The sequence below is a fragment of the Amphiura filiformis genome, chromosome 12, assembly GCF_039555335.1.
Source record: "Amphiura filiformis chromosome 12, Afil_fr2py, whole genome shotgun sequence".
NCBI classification, from domain to species: Eukaryota; Metazoa; Echinodermata; class Ophiuroidea; order Amphilepidida; family Amphiuridae; genus Amphiura; species Amphiura filiformis.
Genome location: NC_092639.1, coordinates 8,982,926 through 9,002,433, shown reverse-complemented (window position 1 = coordinate 9,002,433; position 19,508 = coordinate 8,982,926). Strand labels below are relative to the sequence as shown.

General features: G+C 37.6%; 1 protein-coding gene across 1 annotated transcript; it reads left to right on the top strand.

Annotated features, from left to right (window-relative positions):
- The first annotated feature begins 469 nt into the window (after positions 1 to 469).
- On the top strand, positions 470 to 17,931 carry LOC140165749 (interleukin-1 receptor accessory protein-like 1). The gene is made up of 9 exons (XM_072189068.1): positions 470 to 923; positions 1,836 to 1,964; positions 3,409 to 3,578; positions 6,109 to 6,229; positions 8,340 to 8,637; positions 8,870 to 8,994; positions 9,329 to 9,490; positions 10,804 to 10,962; positions 15,903 to 17,931. Exons 2-9 carry the CDS (start codon positions 1,862 to 1,864, stop codon positions 16,226 to 16,228), a joined length of 1,464 nt encoding a protein of 487 aa, XP_072045169.1. The 5' UTR covers positions 470 to 923; positions 1,836 to 1,861; the 3' UTR covers positions 16,229 to 17,931.
- The last annotated feature ends 1,577 nt before the right edge of the window (positions 17,932 to 19,508 follow it).

Below are 19,508 nucleotides of genomic sequence, written 5' to 3'. Positions count from 1 at the left end.
GCAAGATAATGTTGCATTCAGTTACTTTTATTGTCACTATAATCATCTGATATTTTTAACTCTTTATTACCATTTTACTATTGAATACTTTAATTTTAATAAACATCAGTATAATTTTGAGTTCAACGAAATGGGTTCATCATGACTAATGATAACGTATTTTTAATAAAATTCGACTATGGCATAGTCTACATTGAAATACGTGGAGCAATTAATTTATATAGGCTACTATCAGTAGGGCCTATATATGTAAAATGTCTTATTTTATAGCAGGCTATGTTTAGCACATGACGAAGGTATAAACCAAAATCTGGATTTTTACGATCATCCGGATGAGCGAATCACTGACTGGGCCTTTAAAGTCACAAAAGTGTTTTGACTCTGCAGACAGGTAAATACGGAAGTCAAAGGTCGTTTATTCGCCAATTATTGTGACACCGCATGATGAAATTTGTCAATTTCAGGCGTATGATACAATAATTGTACAGTGGCCCTATGGCACGGTTGGCAGTTTGCTATGGGTAAACAGGAATTTACTTAAATTCTCAGTGCCCGCGTGCACCATGGAGCAAACATCACAACCTAAAATAACTGGACCGTCATCGGTAATGATCGGGGATTTCCCAAACGCAACGCGTGTGTTTACGTTTTAATCAAAACACGACAATCAAAACATGCAAGAAGTACATGTAGTGGTGTCATTTTCGGCGATCTCATATTTTAAGCCTCGGTATAGAATTACCTGCAATGCAAGTCGACTTAGTTTTCTTTTAACAGTCAATGTTATGATTTTACGTCAAAGCAGCATCGAATCATTCAGTAATAACACGGGATTTTTGTGGTATCAAGTTGTAGGCTACTTTAAGTTCAGAGAGACGACCGAATTAGGTTGCCGTTACTGAGGTTGGCCTGCAAGGATTTTGGTAAGTTGTTCAAATTTGTGTTAACGGGGTCTAAGGAAATGTGCAATAATTAAAAACAAATTGCCTTCTCAATAATACTTAGGCCCTACTGGAATCATGTCAATAGTAGCCTAATCCTGGCGAAAATTGTTGTGGTTATTTTGAAGCGGGGAATTCAAATATCACTGTTACACTTTTGTAGGTCTTGTGGTTCTTGACTTATGATGTAAAGAGCTATAGTGTCGAAACGAAACATGTTCATAAAAACAAAAGTGCATGTTTTGCGTTCCGTACACATTCAAATCTTCACGGCATAATTTTTCATTAATCCTCTATAATGTTAAGACAATGATTTGTTTGGAGTTGAATGACCATGACTACTAGCTATGGCTTGCCCATATTCAGAAACTTTTTTCACAAACCTCACTATAGGCATACATCATGCGCCAATATCACGTGAATCCGGAAGACATTAGTGCATATAGACCTATATAGCAGTATTGTTTTATAGGCTGAAAATATTTGGATGTGCACCACATACCATACATCATTGAACTTAAAAGGCATTTCGTGATCCACAGCATCATCCCCCCCACTTTTCTCAACAGTTGGGATTTTGATACAACTGGAAACCTCTGGCTATATACATAATGTTTATTTTCAAACAAAATGCTTGCAGATTAATTCGTTTAGCAAAAATATCGTGAAATTTTAATTACGTTCTGGGGCAGTGTAAAACACATAATCATGAATGCATAACTCGCAAAAGCAAAATCGGAATCAACAGAAATTTAGGAATACGCGCTTTTTTCGTGGATACTGAAATATGTCATAAAAGATGAGGCTAGGATCACGAAATACTCCTTTAATACTTTTGTTTTTATAATACTGCAAATTATTCATTATTCCATATCCAAACTACACTGTATATAGGCCTACTCCAAAAGCTCGTGCTTGTAATGGCTCTGTCTGCATGGAATATTGTGACATTATTTGCTGTGTGTGGTGCCGGTGCCGTATTTGGAGCAGACACAACTTGTAATATATTTAACCCGACGCCTGGTAAGATAACTTTATTCTATAATTTGAAGGGGTGGGTGAAATGGTGTAATAAAGTCCTAACCCACCTAAAACACATGTTACTGGTTTCGCGAGTTGTTTTTTGACCAAGTACATGAGAATTTCCATAAATAAAGTATACAAGCATAAAGTATAGGATTTCTTCAACAGACTAACTGTTTTGTTGAAATCATTCGTACAATTTTTACACACAAACCAGTCACTTGTAAATTAGTGGGTTAGGACCTTTTTGCCCCAAGAATTCCACACTAGTTTCTAGAACTACTTATGAGATGGATATTTCTTTGAAAAAAAAATCGAATCTAGTCGTTGTTGATGTAAGAAATACATTCTCAATGATTCCAGATCAAAATTGTTGTTCATAGAAAATCTAGGACCCCAGGTTTAAAGTCGGTAGCAATATAGTTATATATATAGTGCTAACCCACATTTCTTTTTTGAAGAAAAACAGGGAACATAACATAGCTGTAATCATGCCAATAAGTTCATATTGGTGCAAAAATTACATATTATTTTAATAAGTACAATATAAGGATTACTTTTTATTAAAATGGATTAAGTACTTGTCCAATCTATATGTTTTAACTGCAACTGATTTGAAACCAGTAACAAGTGCACCGAAAAAAAGGGGGAGGGTTAGGACTATTATTACACCCACCCCTTCATTTGTTTACATTTTCTTCTCCTTTTTCTTCGGCCTCTGTCAGTACTGACGATTGGTTACCATCTGGCTGTTATCTCCGTCTTCAAAGTTGTTCTGTCTCAGACGCTTTGTACTATAGGTTCATTCCTGTCCATTCTTTGATGTCGTCAAACCGTTGTTTCTTCTGTCATCCTCTCTTCCTTTTCCCTTCAACTTTCCTTTTATTACCTGCAGTGTTAGTGCACTGCTACCTCTGAGGATGTGTCCAAGCAGCTTTCTCTTCGCACAACGTTCTTCAAGGATGCTTCTGTTTGTTCTCCTTCCAACTGATGTTAAGCATTCTTCTATATTTGGCCATTTTAGCCCCAAAGTGTTATTTTTTTTCGCGCTTGGCGCGAATATGTTCCACTTTTGCACTATACGGTATTTCATAATTTTAGCGCGCATTTGTACCATAAAATTATTTGGTCGCCAACAGGTGCTGGATTCACTATCCAGAATTATTTACCAACCCCATCCCCCCAATGTCAAAAAGAAATCTACGCCAGAGTCCATCCTCCAGTTTCATTTTCAGTTCTGTTGCAAGGTTTTATTATACCTGGATGAATGACAACCTTCACAAACATATTTTAATCTGCTCTTAATCATAGATTTTAAAATCTATGCCTTAATATAATTTTTTCATTTTCTCTTTGGTGATGATGGTGGTGGTGATGATGATGCATTGATGCATTGGAATACATAATAAACCGTCGTTTCGTTTTTTATCCTCTTCATTTATAGATGGCAAACTGGACTATGTGAGCAGCACGGAGTGGAATAATCTTGAACTTGTCGTCGAGAATCATGTTCGAAGTTTGTTTTGTAAAGTGAAAAACTTTTGTGATTTACGGTGGTATGATGGTACCACGAAAGAACCTATAGAACATGAAGATGGGTTTATCGAATTTGAGGTAAACAATAGGTACATTTATTTGCGAATTTCAATATAGGCCTACCCAGCAAAACACAACAACGTTTTAAAAACGTTTTAAATAAGTATTTTGGCTTTTGGTTTAGGTGAAAATGTTTTAATAACATTAAAATGTCGGGTTATATAAAGGTCATGAAAACGTTTTAAAACGTTTTGTATGAAAACACACTACAACAACATTTTTAAATGTTTTCAAAATGCTATTGTAAACTACTTTTGAAAACATATTTTGCCTAATATTTTGTCAACACTTAAATAACATAATGTTAAAATATTTGCACCCAGCAAACACAGAAATGTTCTTAAGATGTTATTTTCAAAACGTTTTAATAACATTTAAATGTCGGGTTATATAAAGGTCATGGAAACATTTTTAAAACGTTATTGCAAATATTTTGGTCAAACATTTTTCGCATAACATTTTTTCAACCCCAAAATAACATTCTGTTTAAAAGAATGTTTTGTATCAAGTTTTCAAAAATGTTTTTGGAATGTTATTAAAACGTTTTTATACCCTTTATATAACCCGACATTTAAACGTTTTCTGTAAAACATTTTATGTTTGCTGGGCAGTAGATTATCATAAAATGGTTTTTAATGTTATGAAACGTTTTATACCCTTAATATACCCTTTTTATAACCCGACATTTAAACGTTTTCTGACAACCTTTTATAACCTATTGCGAATGATGTCGAAAACGTTTTGTGTTTGCTGTGTAGCTATAACATTGTAAAATTGTTTAGGGAAATATGGGCAGATTTACGGTAGAAATGCCGCCGTACCAAAATGGTAATTGTTTTGCAAAACTGGCATGTCTAACGAATTGGTGTAGCCAAGAAATATCATTATTGCCTCTTTTATGCATTATGTTAGTTAATGTTATTGCACAACGCATTGTAATATAAACAATCTTCTTCCTTGATTGAACTACATCAAAGAAATAGTAGTACTATATATTACTATATAATAATAAACCATCTATACTAATAAAATCGTAAGCTCTGTGTGTCTGTCTGTCTGTCCGGCAATGCGTTTCGCCGCGCTTCGACGCATCGCTCCGATATTTCAGATATAGATAGGTATCGGGCATTCCACGTTTATGGGGTAGTTTGAAAGGTCAATCGGAGGTCAAGGTCAAAGGTCAAAATTTCAACTTTGTCCGATCGGGCCCAAACTTGGTAGGTGGAATCCTTGATACAAGGCGAATATATGCCCGAAATAAAATTGAGGTCAACCGAGGTCAAAGGTCATTACGGAGGGGTCAAATTTCAAACTTTGTCCGATCGGGCTCAAACTTGGTGGGTGGAATCCTTGATGCGAGGGGAATATATGCCTGAAATAAAATCGAGGTCAACCGAGGTCAAAGGTCATTACGGAGGGGTCAAAATTCCAACTTTGTCCGATCGGGCTCAAACTTGGTGGGTGGAATCCTTGATGCGAGGGGAATATATATGCCCGAAATGAAATTGAGGTCAACTGAGGTCAAAGGTCATTACGGAGGGGTTAAATTTCAAACTTGGTGGTACTCTCACATAGAGCTACAGTGCCCTCACAGCTACAGGTACTCTAGTGTTTAATAAAGTACAATACACAAAGCGCTACATTAAAAACGCTGTATATAAAAAATAACAGTATAGACAACAAGTTTAAAATGTTACCATGGCTACATGCATAATATAGAATAAATTAAGTATTAAACATTTCACAGAACAACATTTGAATTGATCAAGTCTATATTTCAAAGTGTTATTTTTCAATAATATATTGATTTAGATAATGAAAATTGATTTTTTTTTTGGCTGCTTCGACCAACAATACCTAGTCTACCCTTTAATATGGTTCAATCTGAAGCTATCTGAGCATCGCCGATGCACACGTTTGGGAATACTATCACTGGATCTGAAGTTTTGTCTTCATTTAACTTTAGATGATTAGCAGTAGGCCAGTTTTTAATATCCCTGACACATAGTTCCAAATCCTAAAATTTCAACAGATGATGTATCATCGTCTTTCAAAATAACATAAACCTGTGTGTCATCTGCATAAATCATTCTGCTTATTCCGTGAGCATCAATATTATGCTTTCCAAGGGGGATGAGTACATTGTGAAACTTAAGGCTGCGATACCGTATACTTCTATGTGATCGCAGCCTAAAGGACCAATAACAGAACCTTGAGGTACACCTTTATCAAGAACATGAACAAAAGATTCCTTGCCATCAATAACTATCGACTGCGAACCAATGAGCAGATACAGTTATGCCGTAAGCCTACTTTGAGAGACGTTGGAATAAAATGTCGTGATTCCGATGGCATATGCTTCCGAATAATTAATTATAATAGCTTATAATGGCCTGCCCTTATCTACAGCTAGCAGGTAACAAATCATTGAACACATGTAACAATGCAGTCTCTGTGCTGTGATTACATCTAGAAGCACTTTGCATTTAAATTTTTCTCAAGCAGGAAGCTTGAATTATTGTTCTTTTTTCTCTAAATGTATTTTCAGGAGAATAATCAGACGCTTGTAATACTCCAAGCACGATTATCAGACGAGCGTAATTATACATGTAAAGCGTCGAAAGGTGAAGTGAAACTACAACCAAGGACAACCGCTCTGTATGTGTTACGTAAGTGAATTTGGCAGGGAAAGGCACCAATAGGCATATACATGATAGTAATGTGGGACACTGGTTATTCTGTCATCTGAAGTATAGCACCGGGCAGTCTGGAACCTGATGCAGTGTTTTGGAGCTCACATAACTGTAAGGGGCCCCTGGGGGCGGATCAAAATTGGATGGCAAGAATTTTTTGGCCAGTCGAAAGGAGGGGCAAGCAATTTTTGGCAAGCCGAGAGGGGAAGGAGCAAGCAATTGTTGGCACACATTCATGGGCCTTTTAAATAAAGGGCTCTAAAAAGGCTTAGGAAAACAGTGCGCCAGCGATCGCAATAGGGCATATACGGTAGACCATTAACCGGAGTTTGCAAATGGGACCCAAAAAAATGTGGCATGTGCAAGGGCAGGGGCAAATATTTTTTGGCAGACCGAGTGGGGGGAAGCTATTTTTGGCAGACCAAAGTGGGAGCAAGCATTTTTTGGCACGCCATTTGGAAATCCCCGGCTCATAATTATTGTACAGCCCCAAAATATGGGATGGTGTAAAACTCGGTTAATTGTTTGCATGTTTCTGTACCTCAATTTATTGGGCTGTTTCATTGAAATATCTTCGAGTATGAATTTCAAATGGAATTAGCACATTAATCTTCTTGTTGAAACTCACCCTCCCTCTGTGGAAGATTAAGGTCGAATTTCAAAAATTCAATGAAGCTGCCTAAATCAATATTTCAATTGATATTCATACTCCCCTGTGGAAGATATTTACAAAATTTTCCACAGGGGTAGTGTAGATTTTAAATGGAATAGCCATCTTCATCACCATCTTCATTATTATCTTCATAATCTTCATCATTATTTTGATCTTCATCATCATCACAATCATTGCCATCTTCTTCATCATCATCTTCATAGTCTTTATCATCTTCATCTTCTTCGTCTTCATCTTATTTTGATCTTCATCATCACCATTTTTGTCTTCATCTTCATCTAAATCATAATTTTTTCCTTTATCATCATAATCATCGTCATTATCAACCATAATCTGCATCATCATCATCATCTTCATATTCATCTTCATCGTCTTCGTCTTCATCTTTATCATCGTCGTCGAGATGAACTCCATCTTCATCTTCATCATAATCTTCATCATCATCTTTATAATCATCATCATCATCATCCCCATCATCATCATCCAAGACATTCTCTAGCTAAATTGTATATATGTTACAAATCGTGAACACCTAATTTTGTTTATATGATACATTTTAAGGCATGCGCAATAGAAAGATTAAAATGTAAATATATTACATTTTAAGAAAAATCCGACTTCTGCGCATTTCACTGAAGTGATGATGATGCTTATTTTGTATATTTAGCACGGCAGTAATTAGCGCCCTCTGTGTTACATTAATGGTGCTGTTGGCCAATTTTATACATTAAGGTTACTGTTGGTCAATGTTACATTAAGGTTAGGGTTAGGGATAGTGGATTAGGGTTAGGATTAGTGGGTTAGGGTTAGGGTTAGGGTTAGGGTTAGGGGTTAGTGTTAGGGTTAGGGTTAGGGTTAGTGATAGGGTTAGGGTTAGGGATGGTTAGGTTAGGGTTAGGTTAGGGTTAGGGTTAGGTTAGGGTTAGGGTTAGGGTTAGGGTTAGGGTTAGGTGGTTAGGGTTAGGGTTAGGGTTAGGGTTAGGTTAGGGGTTGGTGGTTAGGGGTTAGGGTTAGGGTTAGGGTTAGGATTAGGGATAAGGTAAGGGGATTAGGATTAGGGTTAGGGTTAGGATAACCTTAAGGGTGACGGGCTGTCTCTACTAGGTGACGGGCTGTCGATAGCTGTCTCCATACTTAGAGACAGTCCGTCACCCATTTCACACTTTCTACTTATTTTACATTTTTACCCGTAATTTCCCTCATTCTTCAGGCCCTGCCCTCTATCGGTGGCTAATTTACAGTTTAAGCTTGTTTGCTATTGTATTGGGAGCAACATTGTTTCTTTATAGGCCTGCGGCGCAACCTTGAACAATATTGTCCTTGAGCTAACTTTGAGAGGTCTTAAAAATCTCTTATGGCTGATTGTTTTATTATTATCAATTTATAAGCACATGGGTTCTACTTATTTTACAGCCGAAGAAACGGCTTCTGTTACTGTGGGGATTCCCCAAAATGGTAGCTGTAATAGTACAACATCAGATGAAGGAGACACGGTGACATTCTTCTGTTTTTACACTATTACAATCGACAATATTTTATTCATGGATCCATCTTGGACAAAACTAAATGGGACAGGCAACAGTACTGATTTACTCTATGTGGGCTACTTGAATGATGTTAACAAGAATAAACCTGGAGTAACAACGTGGTATCAGGAAATCGTTCATTATGATCCTGAGAAGACGAGGGTCTATCCTGGCGAAAATGACCAGTAAGTCATTCTTATTCAGAAGAATTAAGACCTTTTTCTCGCTCGTTCGTTTGCGAATATGAACAGGAAATTAATTCACAATATCTATGAGATCACCTGGAATATAAATAAATAACAATTTCTATAAGATCATCTGGAATATAAATAAATAAGAGAAATATCCTAACATAAAATGTTCCAAATATTGCTCAATTGTAGTAGTAAGATGTCACGGTTTAAATTTTGTTTTTAGATTTTTCGTATACAACTCTACGCTCATTATACATAACATATCTGAAGATGCGTATGGCCTGTACCAATTCAAAGTGATGCTAGATGATGGCAACGAAGATTACCATAATCTAACACTGTCACCAAGTAAGTTATTCATTTTATTGCATGTTTGCAGAGGGTTATGCAAGGAATTCCAGCGCGAGGAAAGCGTACATTAGTTGTAAAATTGTTGTATCAAAAGCAATACAAATACGAGCACGTGAGATTGTGGGTGTGTGTCTTTTTGTGTGTCTCTCTCCCACGTACTGTCTCCTCTCTCTCCGGTCCCTCCTCCTCCTCCCCATCCTTCTCCCCACTCCTTCGCCTCTTTCCCTCTCCCAGTAGCGTAGCATCTCATCGATTTCCATCTCCCTTGATCCATATACTACGAGGTCGACATGATTTTCTTACACCTCTTTTTTCTGTTCATCTATGAAAGTTCCTCCACGCAAAATTATCACAACAGAAGGTGTGATTGGTGTTGTGTCAGCTATCGGCAGTTTCATGCTTCTCTTCACTGTTTTTGTACTGGTATACCACAAGAAGAAAACTCAGATGAAATTGTATTGCAAGGATAACTGCATTTGGAGGAAGCCAGTTGGTAGGTATTCAGCTTGCAATTAATTCCTCACGGTTTTGTTTCTTCCGTTCTTCTAGTCCCTATATAATATTTATTTCTTTTATTCAGCTCATTGTATCGTATGCACATATCATCAGCAAATAAAATAAATGATAATACTTTGGATGTAAAACAAATAACATTCATATAGATTATGAAAAGTAATGGCCCAGTATTGAACCCTGGGGCACACCACAAATTACATTCTTATTAATTTGACGATACAACATTATTATAAGTGTATTTCCTGTCAGGAAAAAATTTAAACAAACAATTGTATGATACGCAACGAAAATCATAGTGATGCAGCTGTTCTTATATTATAAGCCTATTTACCCAGCAAACACAAAAATGTTCTTAAAACGTTTATTCAAAACATCACGTTTTTCAAAAATGTTTTATGAACGTTTTTATACCCTTTATATAACCCGACATTTAAACATTTTCTGTAAAACGTTGTGTGTTAGCCGAGTGTATACTATAAGTACCCAATGTATACATATCAATATCTATAGCTTCACTTATGTCTCTTACAATATCCAGACAGATCGAAATAGATAGCATGTGCTTGTTCCGAAAACCGTATATCGTTTTTGTACATGCAGGATGTTCCTTTTTTATCAAAAAAAATCGTAACATCATTTGAAAATCGGATCATGTTTAAGTGCAGGCGTAAATTATTTGTGTTGGTTAAGCCTGACACTTAAAGTAAACAACCCGATATTTAAAAAGTGGTTAAAATATACTTGCTATGTAATAGATTCAACAGCAGTCCTCACTGATTGAGTATGCCAAGTATATTCCATCAGCATTGTAAACATACCGTATAAAGATCCTGACATCAGCATGTCGTTATATTAATAATAAAATCATTTGAAGAAAAACCGGTCTACATCCACAGCTATCCACTATATTCTAAGGTCCTCTATGGTTCGAAAGTTCGCCAGCACCTTAATCCTAAACCTAATCCTAACCCTATCATGCCAATGATGATAAAGATTACTTCAAAACAGATATCATCAGCCTGCTACGCTAATTGCCTAAAGTCATATTTTGTAATTTTGAGAACAAAGAACAAAATGTGGTTCAAGCAAGCATGCATCAGTTATACGTAATCACCCTAATTACGGATTATTCCCTTTCATTTGTATCATTATTATTTGTTCTTGTTCAAAGATTTGTACTTTGTTCTCAAAATTACAAAAAATGACGTAGACAATTAGCGTAGCGGGCTGTCGATATGTCACTTTGTTTAATTTTGGACACAAATGATTATCTTATATGTTTGCTTGCAGAGGATAATATGGATAGCGATGTCTATATTTCGTACAGTCACATCACGAGCCAGGAATCGTCAGAAGATCTCAATTTTGTCGTCGAGATTCTGAAAGTTGAGTTAGAAAATAGAGGATATACTGTGATTATCAGAGATGTCGATCACCTACCAGGAACAAGTAAGTCCAGTAGTGTAATTTATCATAGTGTTCTCTGTGCCAGGTGCGCTGCTGTGATCTTCACAAGAGTACGCTATCTCGCTCGATCTGAATAAAAGTGTGTTGCACTATATGCATCCCTTGATTAGAAACCGGCTTCACGTCATTAGTCCAAGATGTTGGTGGACGTCTCCTTCCTCGTCGGCCTTCTAAAGCCCCTTGCAAAATTTGTTTTTCTACATCTCCATTTTTCCTGACAATATGGCTATAAAGTACTTCAGCTTTCTCTCCATTATGCCATTTCTGATGGTTAAACTTGCACATATCTTGTAGCTTCTTATAGGATCCAGGAATTCGTTCTCCTGTCTTTCCATGTTACTTGCAGAAGCCTTCTGTAAAACCACATCTCAAAAGCATCACCTCTTCCTGTCATTCTTGGTTATAGCCAAAGACTCGCATAGTAGCAATGGAAAACACAGTTACGCGAAGTTGGCGTATCTTGAGGTCAATGGGTAGGCCTCGGCTTTTCCATGTGCTAGACATGCCTTGCACAGTTGTCTTCAATATAGCCAGTCTTCTCTTAATTTCAGTTGTGCTATCACCGATGTTGTTAATCATTGAACCCAAGGTATTCAAATTGCTTCACCTCCTCAATTTGCTGTCCATCTATGACAAACTCATAACTTTTTCACTCTCTGTCTATCGACAACCATTATTTTTGTAGTCTTGTGTTCAGGAAAAGGCTTTTTTCTTCACTGGCCTCTTTGATGCTCTCAAGATCAATCAGCTCTACTCTGCTGCTACTGTGCTACAAACAAGAGTGGTATCATCAGCGTACCTCAGGTTAGTGATCCTTGTACCGCCAAACTTCACTCCACCTTCAAACCCCTCCAAAGCTGTTCTCGTGATGTCTTCAGAGTAGATATTTTAGGTGTAATGATAGTCAGTAGTACTCAGCTCTGCCGTAATCCTCTTCAAATCTTGAACCAATACTTGTTCTGACTGAAGATTCTTGGTCCTCATATAAGCGGCTGATCAGGTCCACAAGATGACTTGGGAACCCATCTTCTTCATAGTTTCCCACATCTGAGGATGGCTAACACACTGAGCTTTGTAATGTATGAAGCACATGCACAAAGGAAGTCTGTGTTCTCTGCATTTCTCAATCACATTCCTGATGTTGTCAATTTGGTCCATTGTCCCACTTTCTTCATGAAATCATGCCTGCTCATCAGAATGTCAGATATTTCTTGCTCCAGTTTGTTTTTCATTCTCTTGATGAAGATCTTCAGAAGCACTTGCATGACAAATCAGGCTGATGGCCAGGCTGATGGCCAGGCTGATGGCCAGGCTGATGGTCCTGAAAACGTTTGGTTTTGGTTATTATAATAATTTAACAAATTTACGCCGCTACAGAAAATGAGCTGCAAATTGAAAATATATTAAAAATAGTACTTTCAAATAACGATGCACATGAAAGGTCAATGGAGGTATTTTCTTGTCGCAAATAGAATGTGATATGGTGTAGTAAACATGATTAAGTTTTGGTCACATAGTGGAGAACTAATGTTTGGCACGTAGAGAGGGAGGACAGCAAACTTTGGAACACAATTTTCAACAAAAGTTACTCTCACCTGGAATACACAGATTTACTAGTTGTCCACGTCCAACTTTGTTTCGTCAGGACATACATTGACTGTTATCATATTAACATTTTTTAACGGAATACTATACTCTGCATTACCCACATGATGAAGCACGCGACGGTGTGATGTTTCTCACTAAGATTCACGTACTACCACCATGACCACTAATCACTACCACAAATCTTTTACCCTCTTTTCCATATCATGTTTATAGATATGAAGAAATAATGAATTCCTTGGACAAGAGTCGTCGCTGTGTTTTAGTCATCTCACCAGCTTACATGAACTCGTGGGTTGGCAATTATGACATCAATGTTTTGAACGACAGTGTTCAAAATCAAGTTGTAAACGACAGATAATTCCTATCATTTATCATGATATTTCACACCTACCCGAATCAGATAGCCATAGATTGTTAAAACATATCATGCTTATAGTCAAAACTTTAAAATGGCCAGATGAAAAGAATGATGGTAACCTTGCAAAGACAACATTCTTTCAGAAATTGATGCTCCGGATGCCCCCTCCCCCAATTGTCTACACTGTAAATTGGCCAGAACACATGGAACGCGTTCATTAATGTAACGGTTTTTTAACACATGACACGTGTTCAACTTATTTAGAGAACACTAGTGTTAATGTAGAGAACACAGGTGTTATTACCTCAGAACACTAGTGTAACATGTTCTAATCCTTTAAACTCTGGTGTTCAAAATTACTATCTATGAACACCTCGGACACATGAAAGAAATGTAACGGTTTTTAACACATGACACGTGTTCAAACATTGATTTTCAGAATGCTGGTGTTCAACCTTTATTTATACATTTTCAAAATCTCATTACTCGACAATAAACAAATGCATGGTAGTATACACATGATAATGGCGGTGTTCCGAAGAATTCCGATGAAATCAGAGAGTTTTCACCTAAGGCAAGCCCAAGGCTCGAACCCTCGCCGATCGTATCTCCCGGCTGACAGCGCAACGCATTTTAATGCGATTAAAAACGCTCGGCCATAGTCACCCACTTGTGTCTCTCCTATGCTTGTTCATCGCTGTCAACAGATATACGGGCTCCGAGTCGCTCCCAAAGTTGCCCTGAATTTCATTCTTCTCTAAATCCTTCGAATTTACTCTCACTATCATCCCATTTGTCTTGGAAAAAGACAGTTTGTTATAGCGTTTCCCGGAAGCGTTTCCACGTTGCATCGCCATTGTTGTTGTTGTTGTTACTTATATCCCTCCTTCAAAGGAGCACCGTGTATAAGTTCTCGCTGACACGTCGCAGCTCTCCAACGCCTCTATCTGCTCATGCGTTCCATTTTTGAACACCAGTATTCAATATAATCATTCAGAACACTTGTGACACGTCTGATCAAAACTATGTGTTCTACATTATACTAAAAGAACACTAATGTGCAAGGCTTATCATATTTTCAAATACACTAGTGTTCTAAAGAGACAATTATGAACACCTCGGACGCGTCTGAGACGCGTCACGTGTTCGGGAACATTTGCAGTGTAGTATCTCGGATATCATAGTACGCATCACTGAAAGTCTGACAAAATTGGCATCTAGCGTAGAAGCATTATGCCATTTATGATGGTTAAACTTGCTCCTATCTTGTCTAGCTAGGATCCAGGAATTTGTTCTCCTATCTTTCACTTTCAGAAGTCTTCTGTAACACCACATCTCAAAAGCATCAACTCTTTTCCTGCCATTCTTGGTCATAGCCCAAGGCTCGCATCCGTTATAGCAATGGAATACACGGTTACACGAAGTAGGCGTACCTTGAGGTCAATGGATAGGCCTCGGCTTTTCCATGTGCTTGACATGCCTTGCACAGTAATTGTTTTCAGTAGCTTTCAGTATAGCCAGTCTCTCTTAATTTCAGTTGTGCTATCATTGAACCCAAGGTATTCAAATTGCTTCACCTCCTCATTCTGCTGTCCATTTATGACAAACTCATAACTTTTTCGCTTTCTGTCTACAACCATGCATTATTTTTGTAGTCTTGTGTTCAGAAGAAGGCTTTTTCTTCACGGGCCTCTTTGATGCGCTACAAAAGATCAATCAGCTCTACTCTGCTGCTACAAACAAGAGTGGTATCATCAGCATATCCTTGTACCGCCAAACTTCATTCCACCTTCAAACCCCTCCAAAGCTGTTCTCACGATGTCTTCAGAGTGGATATTAAATATAAGTTTAGTGATAGTACCCAGCCCTGCCGTAAGCCTCTTCAAATTTTGAACAATCTGTGTCCCTTTCTGACTACAGATTCTTGGTCCTCATATAAGCGGCTGATCAGGTCCACAATAATGACTTAAATAATGACTTGGGAAACCCATCTTCTTCATAGTTTCCCACATCTGAGGATGGCTAACACAGTCAACAGCTTTGTAAATGTAAGCACATGCAAAGAGGAAGTCTATGTTCTCTGCATTTCTCAATCACATTCCTGGTGTTGTCAATTGGTCCCTTGTCCCTTCCTTCCCGAAATTCTGCCTGCTCATCAGAATGTCAGATATTTCTTGCTCCAGTTTGTTTTTTATTCTCTTCAGGAGCACTTGCATGACAAATCAGGCTGATGGTCCGGTGATTGGCGCATTCTTTCAAATGTCCCTTCTTCGGCATAAATACTGCCCTGTACCAGTCTCTCATGATATCAATCATTATACACAATTTCATGGTATATCCTTGATCATGTTGATCTCTGAAACAAATGTGAAAAGACTGGTCCATATAAGGTGGAAGACTACCGTATTCAATTCGATTGACCAAAATGTATTACATATCACTGCCCAAAATCACACTGAAAAGTTTGATTTTGGTTATTATAATAACTTAACAAATTTACGCCGCGACAGAAAATGGGCTGCAAATTGAAACTGGCGTTGAAAACATATTTACAAAATAGTACTTTCAAATAACGATGTACATGAAAAGTCAAAGGAGGTATTTTCTTGTCGAAAATAGACGTGATATGGTGTAGTAAACATGATTAAGTTTTGGTCACATCGAGTGGGGAACTAATGTTTGGCACGCAGAGAGGGAGGACAGCAAACTTTGGAACACAATTTTCAACAAAGATTACGCTCAATGGAATGCACAGAATTGTCCAAGTCCAACTTAGTTTCGTCAGGTCAGACATTGACTGTTACATTTTTTAACGGAACACTACTCTAATACTATTAGTAATAGACACTCATTATGATGAAGCACGCGACGGTGGAATGTTTCTCACTATAAGATTTACGTATATGCACACTGTACCACTAATATTTTTTCCCTCTTTTCCATATCATGTTTATAGGCATACATGAAGAAATATTGAATTCCTTGGACAAGAGTCGTCGCTGTATTTTAGTCATCTCACCAGCTTACATAAACTCGTGGATTGGCAATTATGACATCAATGTTTTGATGGACAGTGTTCAAAACTGTAAACGACAAATAATTCCTATCATTTATCGCGATATTTCACACCTACCAGAATCAGATAGCCATAGATTGTTAAAACATATCATGCACATAGTCAAAACTTTAAGATGGCCGGATGAGAAGAATGATGGTAAACTTGTAAAGAAAAGAGCAACATTCTTTCAGGAATTAATGCTCCGGATGCCCCACTTTGTCTAGTATCTCAGACATCAGTACGCACCACTGAAAGTCTGACAAGATTGGCATCTAGCGTAGAGGCTCAGGCAACATCAGAGACAACACCGCCCAATACAGGGCAATCGACACCAAGCTTGTCAAATGGAGTTGAATCAATGTACCCTAATCTCGAAAATGAGCCTACGGATTTAAATTATTGCGGAGAAATGAACATCACCATGGCATAATGATGTTGACGAAGAACTATTCATGAATTGTAACCAACATTGGTTGAAATTTGAAATTTGGAATTGATCAAAATACTGGACTTACTATTATACCATCACACTTCGTCTTCATTTGAAAATGAAACATCAAATTTGATTTTGTCGAATTTTATGGGTAAAATGTATTTGTATAAAATAATCACTTGGACCTCAGATTTATAGTACAAAACTTCGTTTCATGATATAGTCATTTATCTATTTATGTCATATTCACTTAACATTTTTCAGAACGATCATTTTATTTTTGATACGCGGGTAACAAAATTATTAGCCAAATTGACTTAATGGCCTTTGGAGTCCACACACTTTGGTGGAATTCAATCGTTTTACATATGATGGGAGATCATGCAAACGTCTTTCTAACGGTAATAATTACATTTTGATTGAAGGACATTCAATGACATATATGGTGCTTTATCTTTGAATTCGTGGGTAACGCCCATTCATTTAAGCCATCATAACTTGTTCCCTGGTATATGACTTGCTAGTAAAGGCCTATGCTCAAAGAGAGCACATTGAACGTGACATGATATGCTCCATCAATAACGTGATTTCCTTTATTAATGACATTTTAAAGTGGAAAGTTAGCATAGAGAGAATTTTGTCCCACTTTCGCTGGAATTGACCATATAGATTTGTCTTCATTATTAACTAAATGCAAACTATAGATGGCGCTATCTATCCTAAATCATATTTCTTTATTTGCAAGGGTTAGGTGATTAATAGTAATACCGCCATTAAAACAGCTGGAATAGGTTAAACAAGCAACAACAAAAATTTTATAAACATATTTTATCAAACAATAAAAGGAATTATTTGTATTAAAAGCTTGAAATGGTAATTTCCAGTAACTAAATAGCGCCACTAATTTTGGCATTAATACATACATTTTAAAAAGCTTTAAAAATACTATAAAAGTGAATAAATTTGTAAAAGAGGGAAATTAAAGTTGAGAATGACTCAAAAGCATCTGTATACGATTAGCCTGACATTAGAGAATGAATTTGGAGAAAACCTTCTGATAATTACAAGCACTCGCTGAGCAGCAAGACCTTCCCTTTAATCTTTTAATCCGATAAGCTGATTATCTATTTGTTTTCATGAATTGGAAGACATTCTTTGATGTATTACTGAGCTCAATCATCTGAAATTACTGGAGCGTGAGCCACCCAGACTGCTGGCTCAGCATAGTATTTTATTAACAGAAGGTTTTCTCCAAATTAATTTCCTAATGGATATCACTTTTAGCTGTTTAAGCCTAAAATTTGGTTATATATGATGTTTTGTTTGAAAAACTAATAAATGATCCCATCAAACAACCGTGTTAATCGAGGGAACGATTGCTCGCTATAAGAGGAAACTGAATGTAATTAATAAGAAAGAAAGAACAGTTTACCAACCCAAAGTGTAAACAAGACAACAAATAAACACAAATCCCGACCGTCACACAACCCAACACACCTGCTGTTTTTACTTTTTGAGAAATTAATGAATTTATCGAAAAACTTTTCGGAGAACGCTACCTTATTGGCGCAATCCCTTAAGCCTACTTAGGGCGGCGCCACGGGGGGGGCAGGGGACAATAACCTGCCCCTGCATTTATTGCCCCCCTATGATTTGCAACAACAAAAAAAGAGGTAAAAGGAAGGAGAAAGAGAGGAGGGGAAGAATTGTAGGCTATTTTGGGCCCATCGGCAAATTTTCTCCCAAGTCACATGACCTCTCTTGCCTTTTCCGCCCAACTACTTTGGAAAAATCCTGGGTACGCCACGGTCCTATATAGGGCGGCAACACACGCAAGTCTGTGTCATGCCAACAATTATTAATCATTATAAATAATTTTACTTTCAGTCCGATATCACAAAACTTTTACGAGGTTTCATCACATTGTATGTCCAAAACGTAAAAATTATGCACCAATATAAGCAATTGGCTTCATTACGGTCAGGGGCGTAGCCAGGATTTATGGCTGAATTTGAAAAGGTGCACGGACCTGTTTTAGACCTTTTCCTACAATTTTGACCAAGAAAGCATAAAGAACCTATTTTTTTTCGATCGCTACACTCGCGAATGGACAAATTTTGACCTTTTCTGACTGAAAAAGCATAAAAAACAAACTCCTGTTTTTCGGCTTTTAATGAGGGAAGGAGGGGCGACTACCTCCCGCCTTCCTGATTACGGCTTTCATTTAAAAAAATTTCCAACTTCCATGACACCTCCCATTCATATCATTTTATCGTGCCTATTAAAAACCCGGCATATCATTTTACAATGCAACTTAACATACACCGCGTTGCGATGGGCCTAGATCCCGGGGTGGTGAGGGAAAATCCCCCCCCCCAATATTTTGATAGGGTAGATGGTCCATACAATCATTGCCCAATGTTGACGCCTGTATGTGGGTTTCTGACCAAAGTAACCTCATATTTGGCCATTTTAGTCTGAAAAGTGCCAATTTTGGGGCGTTCACGCGACTTTATTTTATTTAACTTTTCCACCATATTTCGCACCAGTTTAGCTTCATATCGCAAAATTTCGCGCACTTATTCTGTTGCCAAAAGGTGCTGGATTTACTACGTAATTTAGAGGGCACGGTGGCACAGCGGTACAGGCTCTACCTCGCAATTGGAAGGTTGCGAGTTCGAGCCCTGGCGATGCGATCGTGTTGTGCACTTGGGCAAGGCACTTTACCTCAATTGTCTCTCTTTACCCAGGGGTGAAATGGGGGAGCTGTTAGGAATAATGTCCATTGAGCGCCGCCCAAAGGTATGAGCATGCCTTGGGCATTGTATGGCAGCTGACATATTCTAATGACAGCGGAATAAACGTAAAGCAGTTTGATACATGTGAAAGGCGCTATATAAATGTCAACATTTATTTAAGGTCCATGCATGTCTAAAACCAGCGGGCCGAAAGTCGGGCCCGTGAATGAAATCCATAAAAATATGCAGTTGGAAAATAAATAAATCTGAACCCAAAAAGGGTGAAAATGGTGCATCAAATGGCTTCATTTGTGCTTTCATTTTGAAATTCTG

Bases quoted from the DNA above. Each gene is read 5' to 3' on its own strand.
- LOC140165749 (XM_072189068.1), top strand. From the start codon at position 1,862: ATGGCTCTGTCTGCATGGAATATTGTGACATTATTTGCTGTGTGTGGT. The intron at 9,491-10,803 runs GTAGGTATTCAG...GTTTGCTTGCAG, and splicing joins CATTTGGAGGAAGCCAGTTG to AGGATAATATGGATAGCGAT. The intron at 10,963-15,902 runs GTAAGTCCAGTA...TCATGTTTATAG, and splicing joins CGATCACCTACCAGGAACAA to GCATACATGAAGAAATATTG.